Below are 15225 nucleotides of genomic sequence, written 5' to 3'. Positions count from 1 at the left end.
GGCGGCGCTTCCTGCATTTCCTTGTCTTACCAGTTGAGGCATGGACTGCACTAGACCACTGAAGGTATGCTGTGGTATCTGGCACCAAGTCTATCAAGTGGGGCCTTTAATGGATTAGAATTGTTTTTACAGCATATCCCACAGATGTTTGATGGACTGAGATCTGGAGAATTTGGAGGCCAAGTCAACACCTCACTCTGTTTGCAGCTACACAGCCCCATACACAACAAACTTTGATGCTCTGTATTTTCTGACACTTTTTTTAGTAATATGAGCTCTTCTATTAGATTGGACCACACGGGCCAGCCTTCGCTTCCAACATGCATCAATGAGCCTTGGCCAAGGGGGGGAACCGTGGGGGGGTGCAAAATCACTGGCAGTGTAGTGTAGCAGATGCAGTGACTTACCGCTCCTCCGTTCAGCCTGCGCCCCTGACTCCAATCCCGGAAGCCGCCCGGCGTTCTCTGTGTGTCCAGGGCCAGGCAGGAGATGACAGTCTGCGTCGGTGCGATGGGCGGCTCCCATCGTCACAGGGCTCCACCCACATGACCTCATCAGTCGGCTCCTAGGCAGCTCCAGGCTGGTGGATGAATGCACTCTTTCTCTGCAGTGACGGAAGACCTGCCCTGGCTGGCCTCTCAGGTACCAGAAGCATTCTCTCCCTGTCACCCCCCCTCTCTCTCTTTCACCCTCCCCCCCCATTCTCTCCCTTTCACCCTCCCCCCCCCATTCTCTCCCTGTCACCCCCCCCTCTCTCCCTGTCACCATCCCTGTCACCCCCCCCCCCTCTCCCTGTCACCCCCCTCTTTCTCCCTGTCACCCCCCCCTCTCTCTCACTGTCACCCCCCCCCTCTCTCCCTATCACCCTCCCTGTCACACCCCCCTCTCTCCCTGTCACACCCCTGTCAAAGCGATACAGCTTTTCGCCAAGGGCGCTGGAGACCCTAGGTACGCCTCTGGCCTTGGCCACCAATGACCCTGTCACCAGTTCACTGGTGTTCCTTCCTTGGACCACTTTTGGTTGGTCCTGACCACTGCAAACCAGGAACATCCCACAAGAGCTGCAGTACTGGAGTTGCTCTGACCCATTTGTCCAGCCATTACAATTTGGCTCTTATAAAAGTCAGTTAACCACTTAAGGACCGGAAGGTTTTACCCACTAATGACCGGGCCACTTTTTTGCGATATGTCACTGCATTAACTTAACTTACAATTGCATAGTTGTGCAATGCTGTACCCAAATAAAATGTATGTCTTTTTTTTCCCCACAAATAGAGCTTTCTTTTGTTGGTTCTCGATCACCTTTTTGCGCCATAAGCAAAAAAAGAGCGACAAATCTGAAAAACAAAAAACCCAATATTTTTTACTTTTTGTCATTTTTAGTAATGGCGGCGATCAGCAATTTGTAGCGGGACTGCGACATTGTGGCGGACAGATTGGACACCTAAGGGACACTTTTGACACTTTTGGGTGGCCAGTGACATTACTACAGTAATGACACTGGCAGGGAAGGGGATAACACCTGGGGCAATAAAAGGGTTAAATGTTTGCCTAGGGGATGCTTTCTAACTGTGTGGGGGATGGGCTCACTGGATGAACACAGAGACCTGTGTTCCTAAATAGGAGGAACACAGGATCCCTGTGTTCATCACTGACAATACAGCAGTCTACCGTGTTTACATCGGCAGACCCCCGTTCTGTCTCCATGGGGAGCGATCGCGGGGGTGCCCGGTGGACATCGCGGCCGCCAGACCCGCTGATTGGGTCCCCCTCTAGCCAATGGGCGCGTGCGCGTGCCCATACTAACTGCTACACAAGCGACGTACATGTACAACATTTCACATAACAGAGCCGACCTGCCACAGTAGAACTACGGTGCCTGGTCAGCAAGTGGTTAAATCCTTACACTTGCTCATTTTTTCTGTTTTCAATACATTAACTTCAGGGACAACATGTTCACTTGCTGCCGAATACAGTATAGCCAACCCACTTTCAGGTGCCATTGTAACAGATTATCAATGTTATCCACTTCACCTGTCAGTGGTCATAATGTTATGGCTATTGGCTACAGTCCCAGGGCTAATAGACATCCAGATTGGGGATCCAGAGTAAGGACCTCAACACCATCAGCAAGACCATCTAGGTGACCAGTGGTCTGTTGTCCCCTCTGAAGAAACATGAAGGATAATGAAATGCTGTCACAGATTTATCAGACAATGAATGATGTTGGCAGTAATTCTTTGGCCTAGCACTCATTAGCCATTAGACACGTGTGCAGCTGGAAAAATGCTCCCATGTGTGTAGGGATCAACTGCCATCTACTGTTAGCTGCTGATATCACAGTTTTCTGTATAATTATGTACATCACTTCCTGCCCAGTGGTCTGGAGTAGGAAACCAGGAAGGAGGAAGTTAAGGGTGAGAGGCCACAAAGATCAGCAGGAGGGACTGTGCTGCTGCGTGCTCTACTGGGCTGCAGGAAAGCAGATCTCCCAACATGCCCAGGGGTGCTGTACTGTTGCTAAGAAACATGAAACCCTTCCTCTCCCAGTAAGGATGGTGTGGTTGCTGGAAGAGGAAGGGATGAAGAGACAGTGGGGATCAGAGTGCCATGCAGGGATTGAACCCTGCAGATGAAAATCCTGCAAACCTACTGACGGTATTTTGGTGGACTGCAGAGTCTATGCAATCAGGACAATCAACTGATTGAATAACAATCAGCCATGAGCTCCTCATTGACTCCATCCTTGGTCCATGGTCATATCTCAGGTTGTTGGAGGACACCGCAAAGAGGAAGTGATGACAACAGAGGAGAGGGTGGGAGTGGAGGGCGCCTTCTGGAGGTTTGATATTAAAAAAAGCGTATTAAGATCTCTTTATTGATTTAAGGGGTCTTACAGTCCGGTGAGTGCATTTTCACAAGGAGAAGTGTGGAGCCGCATATAGAACTCACAAACACTGGAGTTTCTTTATGGCACATTGAGGACAGAATAGGAAGTACTTGTATTATTATTTACATAAGAAGAGTGAGACATTTGGTGTGTGAATTGAGTTGAACATATGAACTGTTTTGGAGCGTGTAAATACCACTCCTATTGGGAGAACTTAAGTTGAAACAAATGGATTTGTTTTTCACCAGTCATTAGGATGTATTGTACACACAGTATATCTTATAACTTGTTAAAGTGGTTGTAAACTCTCTATCCCAACGTCAGCTCATTTCAATCCTTATTATTGAGGCTACTGATCGCTGCCTTTCAAAGTCTCCTTGCTTGCTTTTTCTTCTTGAATTCTGTCCCCTAATGTTTTATTAGGTCACTGACGCATGCGCTTTCTGTCCTTCGATTTACGGCACACTCTGTGTATCGTTCCCCCTTCAACGTCATGCTGTGTCCGAGAGTTCTGCTCTCTGCGGCACAGCTTAGGAGAGACGTGAGCCTGGGCAGGCATTCCCATCTTCCTTGCTTGGTTGCCATAATAAAGTAGATTGAGAAAGAAGCTTGTAAAATCAGGATTGCGCATGCGTGGGATTTCAGCAATGGGAAACAAGGAAGGGCGGAAATTACGTCCACCGGGGACTCAAAAAAACAATACTCAAGTTGGTGCAGCCTAATTCTGGAAGAAGAATTTATTAAAAACTACTAAAATACAGTAAGTAACAAGCGTTTTTGGATATATTTTCGACTCAGAAATTATTGTAAATACTGTTACATATTAGACCGCATTCACATTGATCCGACTTGTCAGGCGTGTAAAATGTAGTGGCACAAAATCCTGATTGGAGATAAAGGCAATACCAGGTTCAGATACAGACAGGTGCTCTTCAGTGTAAAAACACACAGCCCACCACCTTACAGAATGGCCTCTCACCTGATTAAAACCAGGCAACTCAATCACCAATCTCCTCAGACAGGACACAGAGAAGTTTATACAGAAGGGCTACAACAAGTGCAAATTGGAGAAAGACATGTTGTCAGTCCAAGCTGTAGACAGGGAAATGCTGTTGTCCAATGGTTCGAAACAAAAAGTTCCCAATGGGGAAGAAGTGAGAATTATATTGGATTACAGCATTCAACATAAAAAGATAGAGAGGATTATTAGTAAGCATTGGCCGATCCTCTTACAAGACAAAACTTTGGGCAATAAGTTGCCAGAGAGACCTCGGTTTGTATATAAGAAGGCCCCAACTCTTAGGAATTTACTGGCCCCAGGCGTTGTAGATCCACCTGTGCAAAAAAACAACAAGTTGTTTTCTTTCTTATCTGGCTTCTATGCCTGCGGGAAATGTGTAGTGTGTCGCACAGTTAAAGCGCTGATATTACTTTTTTCATTTCAATTCGACTTGTCAGGCGACTTGTTAGCCTGATAAGTCGCGGTCCGTCACGCTCCCATTGTGTAGTACAGGAGGCGTTTTATTAGGAGCGACACAAGTCGCTCCGACTTAGAAAAAGGGTCCTGTACTACTTCGGGGCGACCTGGAGGCGACTTGCATAGACATTCATTTTATGAAGTCCGTGCAAGTCGCTGCACGCGACTTCACAGGTCGCCCCCTAAGTCGGAGCGATGTAGTGTGAACGGAGACTTACAGGACATGAAAAGGGCGATACAAAATGCAGAGTTTACTTCCTCTTTAAGCACACTGTATATGTTTGAAATATGGTATCAAGAGGATTTGCAATGTAATCTTATTTTATATTTAGTATTTTATTTTAAAGTGCTGCACTTTTTCAGATTGTCCATAAGGAAACTATAGTTGGTGTTCAGCAGCTGGGCTTGTAATTATAAAGACCCCTTGACCATGAGCACAGAGAACCTGATATACACTGAACAAAATTATAAATGCAACACTTTTGTTTTTGCCCCCATTTTTCATGGGGTGAACTCAAAGATCTAAGGCTTTTTCTATGTACACAAAAGGCCTATTTCTCTCAAATATTTTTCACAAATCTGTCTAAATCTGTGTTAGTATGAAGAGGAAGGAGGGGGATTGAGGATTTGGTTTCAAAAGTAGGTCTCATCCCTAAATTCGTAGACAAAAAGGCAAATTCCCCACTAGATGGGACTGTAACGACCTTCAACTGGAGTCAGAAAGTAGAGATAGAAGGATAATATAAAAAGATATACATTTATTGAAGAGATAATATTAAAAATATCAAAAATAGACACAACAATGGAAATCTGATTGTTCACATGGCAAAAACATGATGCACATATATATTTTTTACATGAAGGTCAATGGCTCAAAGAAAAAGGCAAACAAACCCAATGCATTTCGGAATTAATAACTATTCCTTCTTCAAGGGAAACATGTGTTTTGTAGTCACCTAGTTGTTTATCATGGAAGCCATTAAGGACACACTGAACCGCCAGAATTTAAAATCAAGAGCGGATGGTTGGCAGCAGGGAGAGATGAACAAGCGGGTAGAAGAAATCATCCCAGAATCCCCCACAAGCAGCAATTCCTCCAACAAGATCCTAAAAGGCCCAAGACAGGATCAACACATGGAGATAAGTAAGGTTATACACCAAGGTCTGTTGAATAAAAGGTGATAAAGAATAAGTACACCTAGGAAACTGGGGTAGAATAGAGTAAATATTTTATCTGCATGTGAGGAGAAGTATCTCCACAGCATATAAATGAAAACCTATATATTACCAGAGGCCATCATGACTACAATTCAAGCACCAAGTAGGTATAGTGTCCGTAGGCATAGATATTGTGTATATAATCCATGCAAATTGAAAATAATATAGGGATGTAATTATATAAACATATATCTCAAAAAGATATTCCCATAGACAGATTGGGCCAATAGGACCAATAATGAGTTTATTGAATATATTCGGGGCATGAGCTACAATATATATATATATATATATATATATATATATATATATATATATATATATAATCTGATGGGCTGCAGATAGGTACTCGGCACTCTGATCTGGAGATAGGTACTCGGGTACTCTGATGACAGGTACTTGGGTACTCTGATGACAGGTACTCGGGTACTCTGATGGGCTGGTGACAGGTTTTTTGATGGGCTGGTGAAAGGTACTTTGATGGGCTAGTAACAGGTCCTCTTTATTGTGGGGGGATGTTGACAATCAGTGTGTTTACTGTGCACTGTATGATCAGTAACTAGCTGTTACCGGAATCTCCTCCTCACACAGGATCGGTGTGTGAGGAGGAGAGCCTATGATTGGTCACGTGGTAAAGAGCCAATTTCATTGGCTCTTTACCAAGATCGGGGATGGACTGTGTAAGAGTGACACTCTCCATCCTCGACCGCCGCTCTGCGCGCCCCCTGGGGGCACGCATGAGAGGCGTGCACAGGGACAGTGCATGTGGCCGGCTGTGATTGAACACAGCTAGTCACATGGTAAAGAGCCATTTTTTTATTGGCTCTTTACACTGACCGGGGATGGGCTGTGTCCCGAGGGACACGCCGCATTCCTGATCGCCGTGCTACGCATCCCCGGGGGCGCGGGAGAGCGTCGAGAACGGGCGTACCTCATATGAGTGTTCCTGCTGGTGTCATTTTACAATGCGCCGGTAGGGAAGAGGTTAAACCATGATGTTTTCTATGGTTCAGTTTGTAAATGAACGGGAAGTTGCTCAGCTCAGAGTACTTTCCATTCATTTAGCTGAGGCTGCAGAGAAAGGAATTGAAGAACATGTGTCCTCAATTCCTTTTTCTGCCTCAAAAGTGAGACTTCAGGGCTTTAGACCCTTGATATTTCACCAAACCCCCCCCCCCCCCAACTGGCTCAGAAAAAATTGTAAAAAAAATGAAAAACTAGTGACACTGGGGTTGATTTACTAAAGGAAAAACACTGTGCACTACAAGTGCACTGCAAGTGCAGTCGCTGTAGATTTGAGGGGAAGATGTGAAATGAGGGGAAGTTCTGCTGATTTCTATCATCCAAACATGTGCAAGCAAAAATGCTGTTTTTTATTTTCCTTGCATGTCATCCTCAGATCTACAGTGCACTTTCAAGTGTACTCTCAGTGCACTAGTAGTGCACAGTGGATTTACCTTTAGTAAATAAACCCCATTGTCCTCTACCCTACTGACACCATCCACTGCCTTACTGACGGCAACCTCTACCCAACTTACACTGTCCACTGCTCCACTGACACCGTCCACCGGTGACAGAACAAGATCATTCGGTGGCCAGGGCGAAGATGGCAAACTGCACCCCCCCCCCCAGGTCTCCTCTGCTGAGCTGTTGTGTTCTGACAGTGGGACCCCCCCCCCCCCCTCCGCCAGAACAATCCAATCAGCAATCTCTGCCATTGGGTAAGAGAGCTGAGTGGGAGCCAGTCAGCTGCTGGTTTTCCAGCATGCTCATCTGACTTCTGTTGAACAGACCGATATACACATGGGCCGAATGTTAGCTAGTTATTTTTTAACTGCCTGTTGTTTCCTGACATTTGGCCTGTGTGTACTTGGCTTAACTGACACTTTGTGGGAACTGACTAACTGCCACATCACCAGTGACACTAGTACAATGATCAATGCTAATAATATGCACTATCACTGTACTAATGACACTGGCTGGGAAGGGGTTAACATCTAAGGGCAATCAAGGGGCTATTTGTATGCATAACAATGTGTACAGTGTGCTGCTTTTTACTACAGATTGATTTGTTTATTTTCCCTGCTTTGTAGGAAAAAATAAAAGATCATTCCCTCTGTAAGGAGCCCTGTATTGATTGTCAACACAGAGCTCTGGGCTGTGATTTGACACAGCCAATCAACAGGTCCCTGCCATTAATCATTGGCTGGCATCTGCTAACAGTCTCCTGCTGTGTCAAATCACAGGAGAGTAGGTGGGCAGTGGTGTTCTATCAGATTCTGCAACCAGAAGTGACGTTCAGCCGAGAAGAACAACTTACTGCACATGCGCCATGCGTTCCAACATGGCTGCTATGCGTTCCAATAGGTCTCCTAATGTGACAGAGCACGAAGCAGTGGCGGACATCTTTTTACACCCACAAAAGTCTTGAATTGTACATTTATTCTAGCAGTAAACTCACCTTATATACTGAATAACAGTATTACATTTATATTAATATAGTAGGTATAGTGAGAAACCTGCAGGCAAACTTATTATATAGTGAAATAGTCAATTTCAGTCTACAAAGGTGAGTTTACTGCTAAAATAAATGTAAAATTCAAGTTTTGTGTGGGTGTAAGAAGATGTCCTCCGCTGCTTCGTATTCTGTCACATTAGGAAACCTATTGGACTGCATGGTGCATACGCAGTAAATTGTTCTTGTCCCAACGTCACTTCCGGTTGCAGAATCTTATAGGTAGCGCTATTCTGATAGAATAGGGGCATACGCCAGAAACAGGCAGTGATGTACACCTGTAACTTCCACCCTGTCACAGTATATGTACTGTGACGGGTCGGCAAGTGGTTAATTTCCAATGGTATTTATATTATGCAGAATGAGGGGGTTAATGTATTGCCATTGGTCACTGATGCATTAGTGACCAACCAGTGACAGTTAATTAACCCTCTTATGCTGCATTAGTGGCACCAGTGTCAGTGCTAATTAACACTGACACTGGTGCCACTTAATGCAGCAAAAAGGGGTTAATTAACTGCCACTGGTTGGTCACTAATGCATCAGTGACCAATGGCAATACATTAACCCCCTCATTCTGCATAATACAAATACCATTGGTAATTAGCCTCCCCCAACACAAAGAGTTAATTTCATATGCAGATGGAAATCTGCTTACTTGTGGGATTAACAGTGCTTGGTTCTTCCTCGGCACAGCCGCTCCTCTAGGTCACAGCTCCGGCAGGATAACTCTATGCTCCTCTCCTCTGGGTTCTCTCCAAACCAGCCTCCGGTTGGCGGCTGGCTTCCCAGTGACGTCACGCCGGGCTGTGACTACAAAGCCTCTGTCAAGCGGGTATCTCCGCTGACAGGGAAGTGAAGGGCTGGGCTATACTATTTTGTGCAGGAGCGCAAATCATTACAGCTATTAGCGGCTGTCCACATGGTGTGTTAGTCACACGCTTTTCACCTGCGCTGCGCCCCCCATTCTCCAGTAAATTGTGCCCCCCAGGGCATCCGCCCTTTCCACCCCCCCCCCCTTGTACCAGCCCTGCTGTCCACTGCCCTACTGACAATGCCCACTGCCCTACTGACACCAACCTCTCCCCTACTGATGCCATCCACTGCCCTACTGACACCAAACTTTCCCTTACTGACACCATCCACTGCTCCACTGACACCAACCTGTGTCTTACTGACATAGTCTACTGCTCTACTGACACCATCCTCTAATCTACTGACACCATCCTCTCCCTATTTACCCCTTCCCGTGCTCTACTGACACCATCCTCTAATCTATTGACACCATCCTCTCCCTACTGACCCCTTCCACTGCTCTACTGACCCCTTTCACTGCTCTGCTGACACCATTTACTGCTATACTGATATAGTCCACTTCCCTACTGACACTAATCTTTGCTGTATTGACACCGTCCACGCACCATCCACTACCCAACTGACACTGTCCACACACCATCTACTGAGTGACACTGTCAAACTTATATGTAGCACCCTCCTAGTTAGGTAGGTGCTAGGTAAAAGCTTCTGTTGCTCCTGCTGCTCATCAGGGGAGCCTGATCTATTAGTTTGCCTGTCACATGTTTCCAGGTGTGAATCACTGGGTCTGTATCCAATGAGGGAGCTTGTTGGACAGTGGAGGAAACCCAGCCAGTGACTCATCATGTTTTATGGCAGTCCCAGTGGGAGGGCATTATTGCAATGCATCCTGGGATTGACCATAAATATGGAGGGGACATGTGACAAGGCTTCTATGGCGGGAAGCATTGTCCCAGGAGGAGGCAGACGGCTGGTCTCTCCTCCTGCAGGTGTGAGGAAAGTGGTTCAGGCAGTCGGCCTAGTGAACCGGGTGTGGAGCTCTCAGGAAAAACAGTGTCGTGAGTGTTGGGGATTTGCCACAGTGTCTTCCTAGGAAAGGGGACCACTCCAGAGAAGTCAGGGGATCAAGGAGCTAGCTCACACAGGAAGTGTAACAGTAAAGGGGGTGCCGTGAAGTTGACCCTGAAGAATAGGAACAAAGGGGGTGCCAGGAAGGCCCCTGAAGATTGTTCTGTAATACAGTACAGTTTACCTCAGGAAGTTTACTCAATTCTATTTCTCTGCTTATGATAAGGTGAAGCAGCGGCCTAGCCGTGACTAGCGTTATACAGTGCTACTCAGTGTTAATCAGCATTAATCAGTCATCCCAACTAATTGTGCATAGTTATAGAAGTTGGAGTATCCCACTCATTCCCTTCTCTCATCCAAGTTCTCAATAAAAATACAAATACCAAAGCTCCTAGACTGTTTCCTGACTGAGCCAAAATCACTTGGGGAATGTTGAACTGTTGTGTTGTTGCTAATGGTAACCCAGGGAACCCACAATCAGCAGCTCCCAAGGGAGGAGTGCTACATACAAGGTAGGCCAAGTTCATGTTTTTACAGTGATATTTGTTTTAGTAATCTTAGTATATTTTATGGGTACAAGATTGCTTTTGTTTTATATAACCATGCCCCTTTAAGCCCCTCCAATTTTTATCGCAATTTGAAATGCTACGCATGCCACCTTTCTGCTTTCATTGGGACACTCAAATGTGTCCCAGGTCTTTTACAATCCTATAGTGTATACTATAAAAAAATAAGAAAATTGGTGTGTGTTTGGAATTTGTTTGAAGAAAAGGTGGCAACCCACCAGAAGAAAGCAGCAGCTCTTTATGTGGAGATTTCAAGCCTCACCCCCCACAGCGGATTGGGAGGGGCGCTGTAAGGAAAGAAGAAGAGCACAGAGAAGCAGGCCTTAATAAAGAGCAGCTTCTTGGCTCACTTCTCATTTCCTGGGACGCCCATCCTAATCCACTACAGAAGTGAGACTTGAAATCTCTATATTACCAAAACTTTTATTATTATTATTACTCTTCCCTTGCTGGGCAGGGGGCTGGGGGTGTATGGGTGGGGAACTTCTCTCTGAGGTGGTAGGGTACTGAACTGTGTCTTTGCCCCAGGTGAAAGAATGTCTAGCTTTGCCACTGGGTGGTGGTGAGCAGTAATGACTAGGCCTCACTTAGCAACTGGTAGTGTTCCAGTCAGGAGGTAAATAAATGGCCTACACTTATAGCAAGGCCATTATTCAACTTTAGTCAGAGCTGCACAGTTTGCCTTTATCTACAGGCCCCCCCTTACCTGCCTACCTTTTTGGTAAAGGTAAACTAACCTTTTAGGCTAGGTTCACACCTGTGCAGGCTGCGGTTTGTGCTGGCCCGAGAGCCCATTTATTTGAATAGGCTCCTGTGGCTCACGACACGCAAGAAAGAAGTCCCTGCACTGTTTTTGAAATCGCAGCCGGCACAGGAACCGAGGCTCTCAGTACGGGTGTGATTTCCAGTGCAGGTGACGTGCCATTAGAATTAATAGCTTCCACCCACGGGTCCCGCGTTTTCGCTGTGCGGGTCTTTGCAGCTGCAGCAGGGCCGTCTTTTCCAATGGGCATGCCCGGCGGTTGCCCGGGGGCCCCACTTGCCAAGGGGCCCCACACACATGGTGGCTGGCAATTACTGTCCCCCAACAGGCCAGAATCCAGATTACTTTGTTTACCTGGTGGTCTAGGGCCCCCCCCCCCCCCCCGTTGTCCGCCGGGCCCCCCCTTGTTGTCCGCGGTGGCTTGAGTCTGCACTGCACACACTGGTTGCTTAGGCCAGCCCGATTGGCATCTAGCAACCAGTGACGTTGTGAGAGCAGACCCATGATGCACAGCGGAGGAGGATCCTCCTCGTCGGCTCGTTCCCTCTCCTCTCCGCGCCTAGAAGACTGGCTCTGCCTCCACCCACCTGCTCCCTTCATGTGCAGCCGTTGTGAAAGGTAAGGCAGCCAGGCTGCTTGATTTTCTTTCTTTTTTTTAACTCTCTCCATCGACACAAGAGACAACTGCCTGGAGAGGATATAACTTACTATATATTGGTCCCTGTACTATGTATATAGTAAGGTATATATCCTCCAGGTAGTAGTTGTACTCTCTTGTAGTATATAGTGTTCCCTGTAATATGTATATAGTCTTTTACAGGGAACACTATACTACAAGAGAGTACAACTACTACCTGGAGGATATACCTTACTATATACATATTACAGGGACCAATATATACTACAAGAGAGTACAACTACCTGGAGTATATACCTTACTATATACATATTACAGGGACCAATATATACTACAAGAGAGTACAACTACCTGGAGTATATACCTTACTATATACATATTACAGGGAACACTATATACTACAAGAGTCTCTTGTAGTATATAGTGTTCCCTGTAATATGTATATAGTAAGGTATATGCTCCAGGTAGTTGTACTCTCTTGTAGTATATAGTGTTCCCTGTAATATGTATATAGTAAGGTATATGCTCCAGGTAGTTGTACTCTCTTGTAGTATATAGTGTTCCCTGTAATATGTATATAGTAAGGTATATGCTCCAGGTAGTTGTACTCTCTTGTAGTATATAGTGTTCCCTGTAATATGTATATAGTAAGGTATATGCTCCAGGTAGTTGTACTCTCTTGTAGTATATAGTGTTCCCTGTAATATGTATATAGTAAGGTATATGCTCCAGGTAGTTGTACTCTCTTGTAGTATATAGTGTTCCCTGTAATATGTATATAGTAAGGTATATGCTCCAGGTAGTTGTACTCTCTTGTAGTATATAGTGTTCCCTGTAATATGTATATAGTAAGGTATATGCTCCAGGTAGTTGTACTCTCTTGTAGTATATTCTCGTGGGTGATTGTGTAGGCAGGGGGCCCCAGTGCACTGCATTGCCCAGGGGCCTATAAGGCTCTTAAGATGGCACTGAGCTGCAGGAATTTGTGCCAGTCCCACAGGGGCACTACCCGCACAGGTGTGAACCCAGACGTAATTTACAAAAATGAGCAACTTTTCTTTCTGAGTTAAAACAATCTCATGAAGTGTGTAAGCAGCCTGCAGAGGATTGTTGTTAGCCATGATGCGTTGCTTTTCATTAACTTGCAGGATTAATGATTGCCACTAGAGGGAGTGACTGGATTTCTTTTGGATCTCTGTATCTATTTTTATGACTGCTTCCTTTTCCCACACCCCTGTCAAGAAAATGCCTCGGTTTATATTAAATCTTCTCTGAGACTTTCCTTTCTTTCTTTTATTTCTGTGTTGTACTTGCAGCAGGCCACCCTCCCAAGCTTCTGCTTCTCCCATCTCCAGGCATTTGTATCCTTGTGGCAGAGAGGAGTAGCCATCCCCAGCAAGGCCCTGCAGGATCCCCAGCCTGTAGTAGGAAGTGAGGAGAGACAGGCACAAGGCATGGCACAGGCACTGACCCAGGAAGAGGAGCAGGTAATAATGTTTTATTATGTATGTGTATGGAATGTGTAAGATGTTGGGGTGCACACATGGAATGTATAAAATGCTGGGGTGCACACAGAGAATTGTTGCTTCTTATGTAACTACAGCTGTGCAGTCAGAATAAAAGAATCCAAAATCTACATAGGAAGTAAGCGCTAGAGATCAATATTGTGAATAGCAGTTGGCACAAATTAAAGGTGAATATACAACCTCCAGATAACAGTATATAATAAATATAAGTGCAGCGCTAATAATTATAACTGTGATTTAGACAAAATTCTAAATGCAAAGAGAAAATATCTCATACAGTAATATTCATATTCCTGATCTGTGCCTGCTGTACCATGTACTTGTATGAGAAAGTATCTTGATCTCTTTGTATTGCTTCCTTTACGTGAAATCCCTGGTGTTCCTGCCAGTCCCTTTGCTTTCCTATTAAAAATTGACTATCCTAAGCAGAAAAACACACCGTAGTCAGACTTCTAGCTATGCTGGGAACTCAGCCTGCTCTCCAATGATCAGACGTGCATTGAATCTGCTGTATATAAAAAAAGCTCACCAGCAGGAGCCAAAATGATGCTAATCTAGTGTAGTATTTATTATAAATTAAAAGTGCATGTACATAAAGGGAAAAAAATGGGCATAAAACTTACATGAAAGACCGCCGCTCATAACACGAGGACGCGGTGGCCGAGACGTCAGCGTGTAGGCCCCTTCCGACGCGTTTCGTGCTCAAACACATTGTCAAGGGATCTGCCTATCCAAATGTGAGTTTTATGGACATTTTATTTAATTATGTACATGCACTTTTAATTTATAATATATACTACACCATGTTAGCATCATTTTGGCTCCTGCTGGTGAGCTTTTTTTTATACAGCACATTTCGTATGATAACTGATGCCGTTTTGCAAGTCTGATCATTGGAGGAGAGCAGGCTGAGTTCCCAGCATAGCTAGAAGTCTGACCACAGTGTGTTTTCCTGCTTAGGATAGTCAATTTTTAATAGGAAAGCAAAGGGACTGACAGGAACACCAGGGATTTCACATAAAGGAAGCAATACAAAGAGAACAGGATACTTTCTCATACAAGTACATGATACAGCAGGCACAAATCAGGATAATGAAGTGCTGGGGTAAAAAACGCTTTAAGGCCCTTTTCACACTTGGAGTCCATCGGCAGACTCCGTTTTTCTCAGTGGGGGATCGATCCGCTGATCCCCGGCTGAGCAGGCGGATGGCAGATCTGTCTCCGCACTATGTGCGGAGACAGCTGTCGGGTCCCTGCTGTTCTCTATGGGGGAATCAGATGAGAACAGACCACCTGTCCATTCTCATCCAATCCCATCCGATCTGATCCACTGGACGGATGGAAAATAGGGTTTCCATCCGTCCAAATTTGACGGACCGGATTGGATCGGACATGTCTCTGCTCACATCCGATGCCCCATAGAGATGCATGGGGCATCCGTTCAGATACGCCTGAAAAACTGACAGGCGGATCTGAACGGTCCGCAAGTGTCGCTCCTATTAGAATGGTTCCAATTGCACAGAATGGAGCACGACTTGTCAGGCGACCAAGTCGGAACAGTGTTAAACGGCACTAAGGTGCAGCTTTATTTATTTATTTTTAAATAACAAACATGTCATACTTGCCGGCTCTGTGAAATGGTTTTGCACAGAGCACCACTGATCCTCCTCTTCTCGGGTCCTGTGGCAGCACTCTTGCCCCCCCCCCCCTGCTGAGTGACCTCATAGCAAGCTGCTTGCTCTGGAGGCA

At 45.5% G+C, this 15225-nt stretch overlaps 1 protein-coding gene across 1 annotated transcript in view; it reads left to right on the top strand.

Moving 5' to 3' along the window:
* LOC309552550 (tyrosine-protein phosphatase non-receptor type 9-like) overlaps window positions 1-15225 on the top strand; it is a gene marked incomplete at its 3' end in the record, with an annotated part of 136324 nt that overhangs the window by 30144 nt on the left and 90955 nt on the right. The window contains exons 9-10 of the mRNA XM_082253505.1: window positions 5344-5511; window positions 13118-13437. Of these exons, the coding sequence (XP_082109631.1) occupies window positions 5344-5511; window positions 13118-13437 (488 nt within the window). The remainder of the gene's footprint in view (window positions 1-5343; window positions 5512-13117; window positions 13438-15225) is intronic.

This window comes from Pelophylax lessonae (assembly GCF_965119305.1).
Source record: "Pelophylax lessonae genome assembly, chromosome: 4".
Classification (NCBI taxonomy): Eukaryota; Metazoa; Chordata; class Amphibia; order Anura; family Ranidae; genus Pelophylax; species Pelophylax lessonae.
Note: the sequence above shows the minus strand (reverse complement) of the source record. Positions and strands in the feature narration are given on the sequence as shown.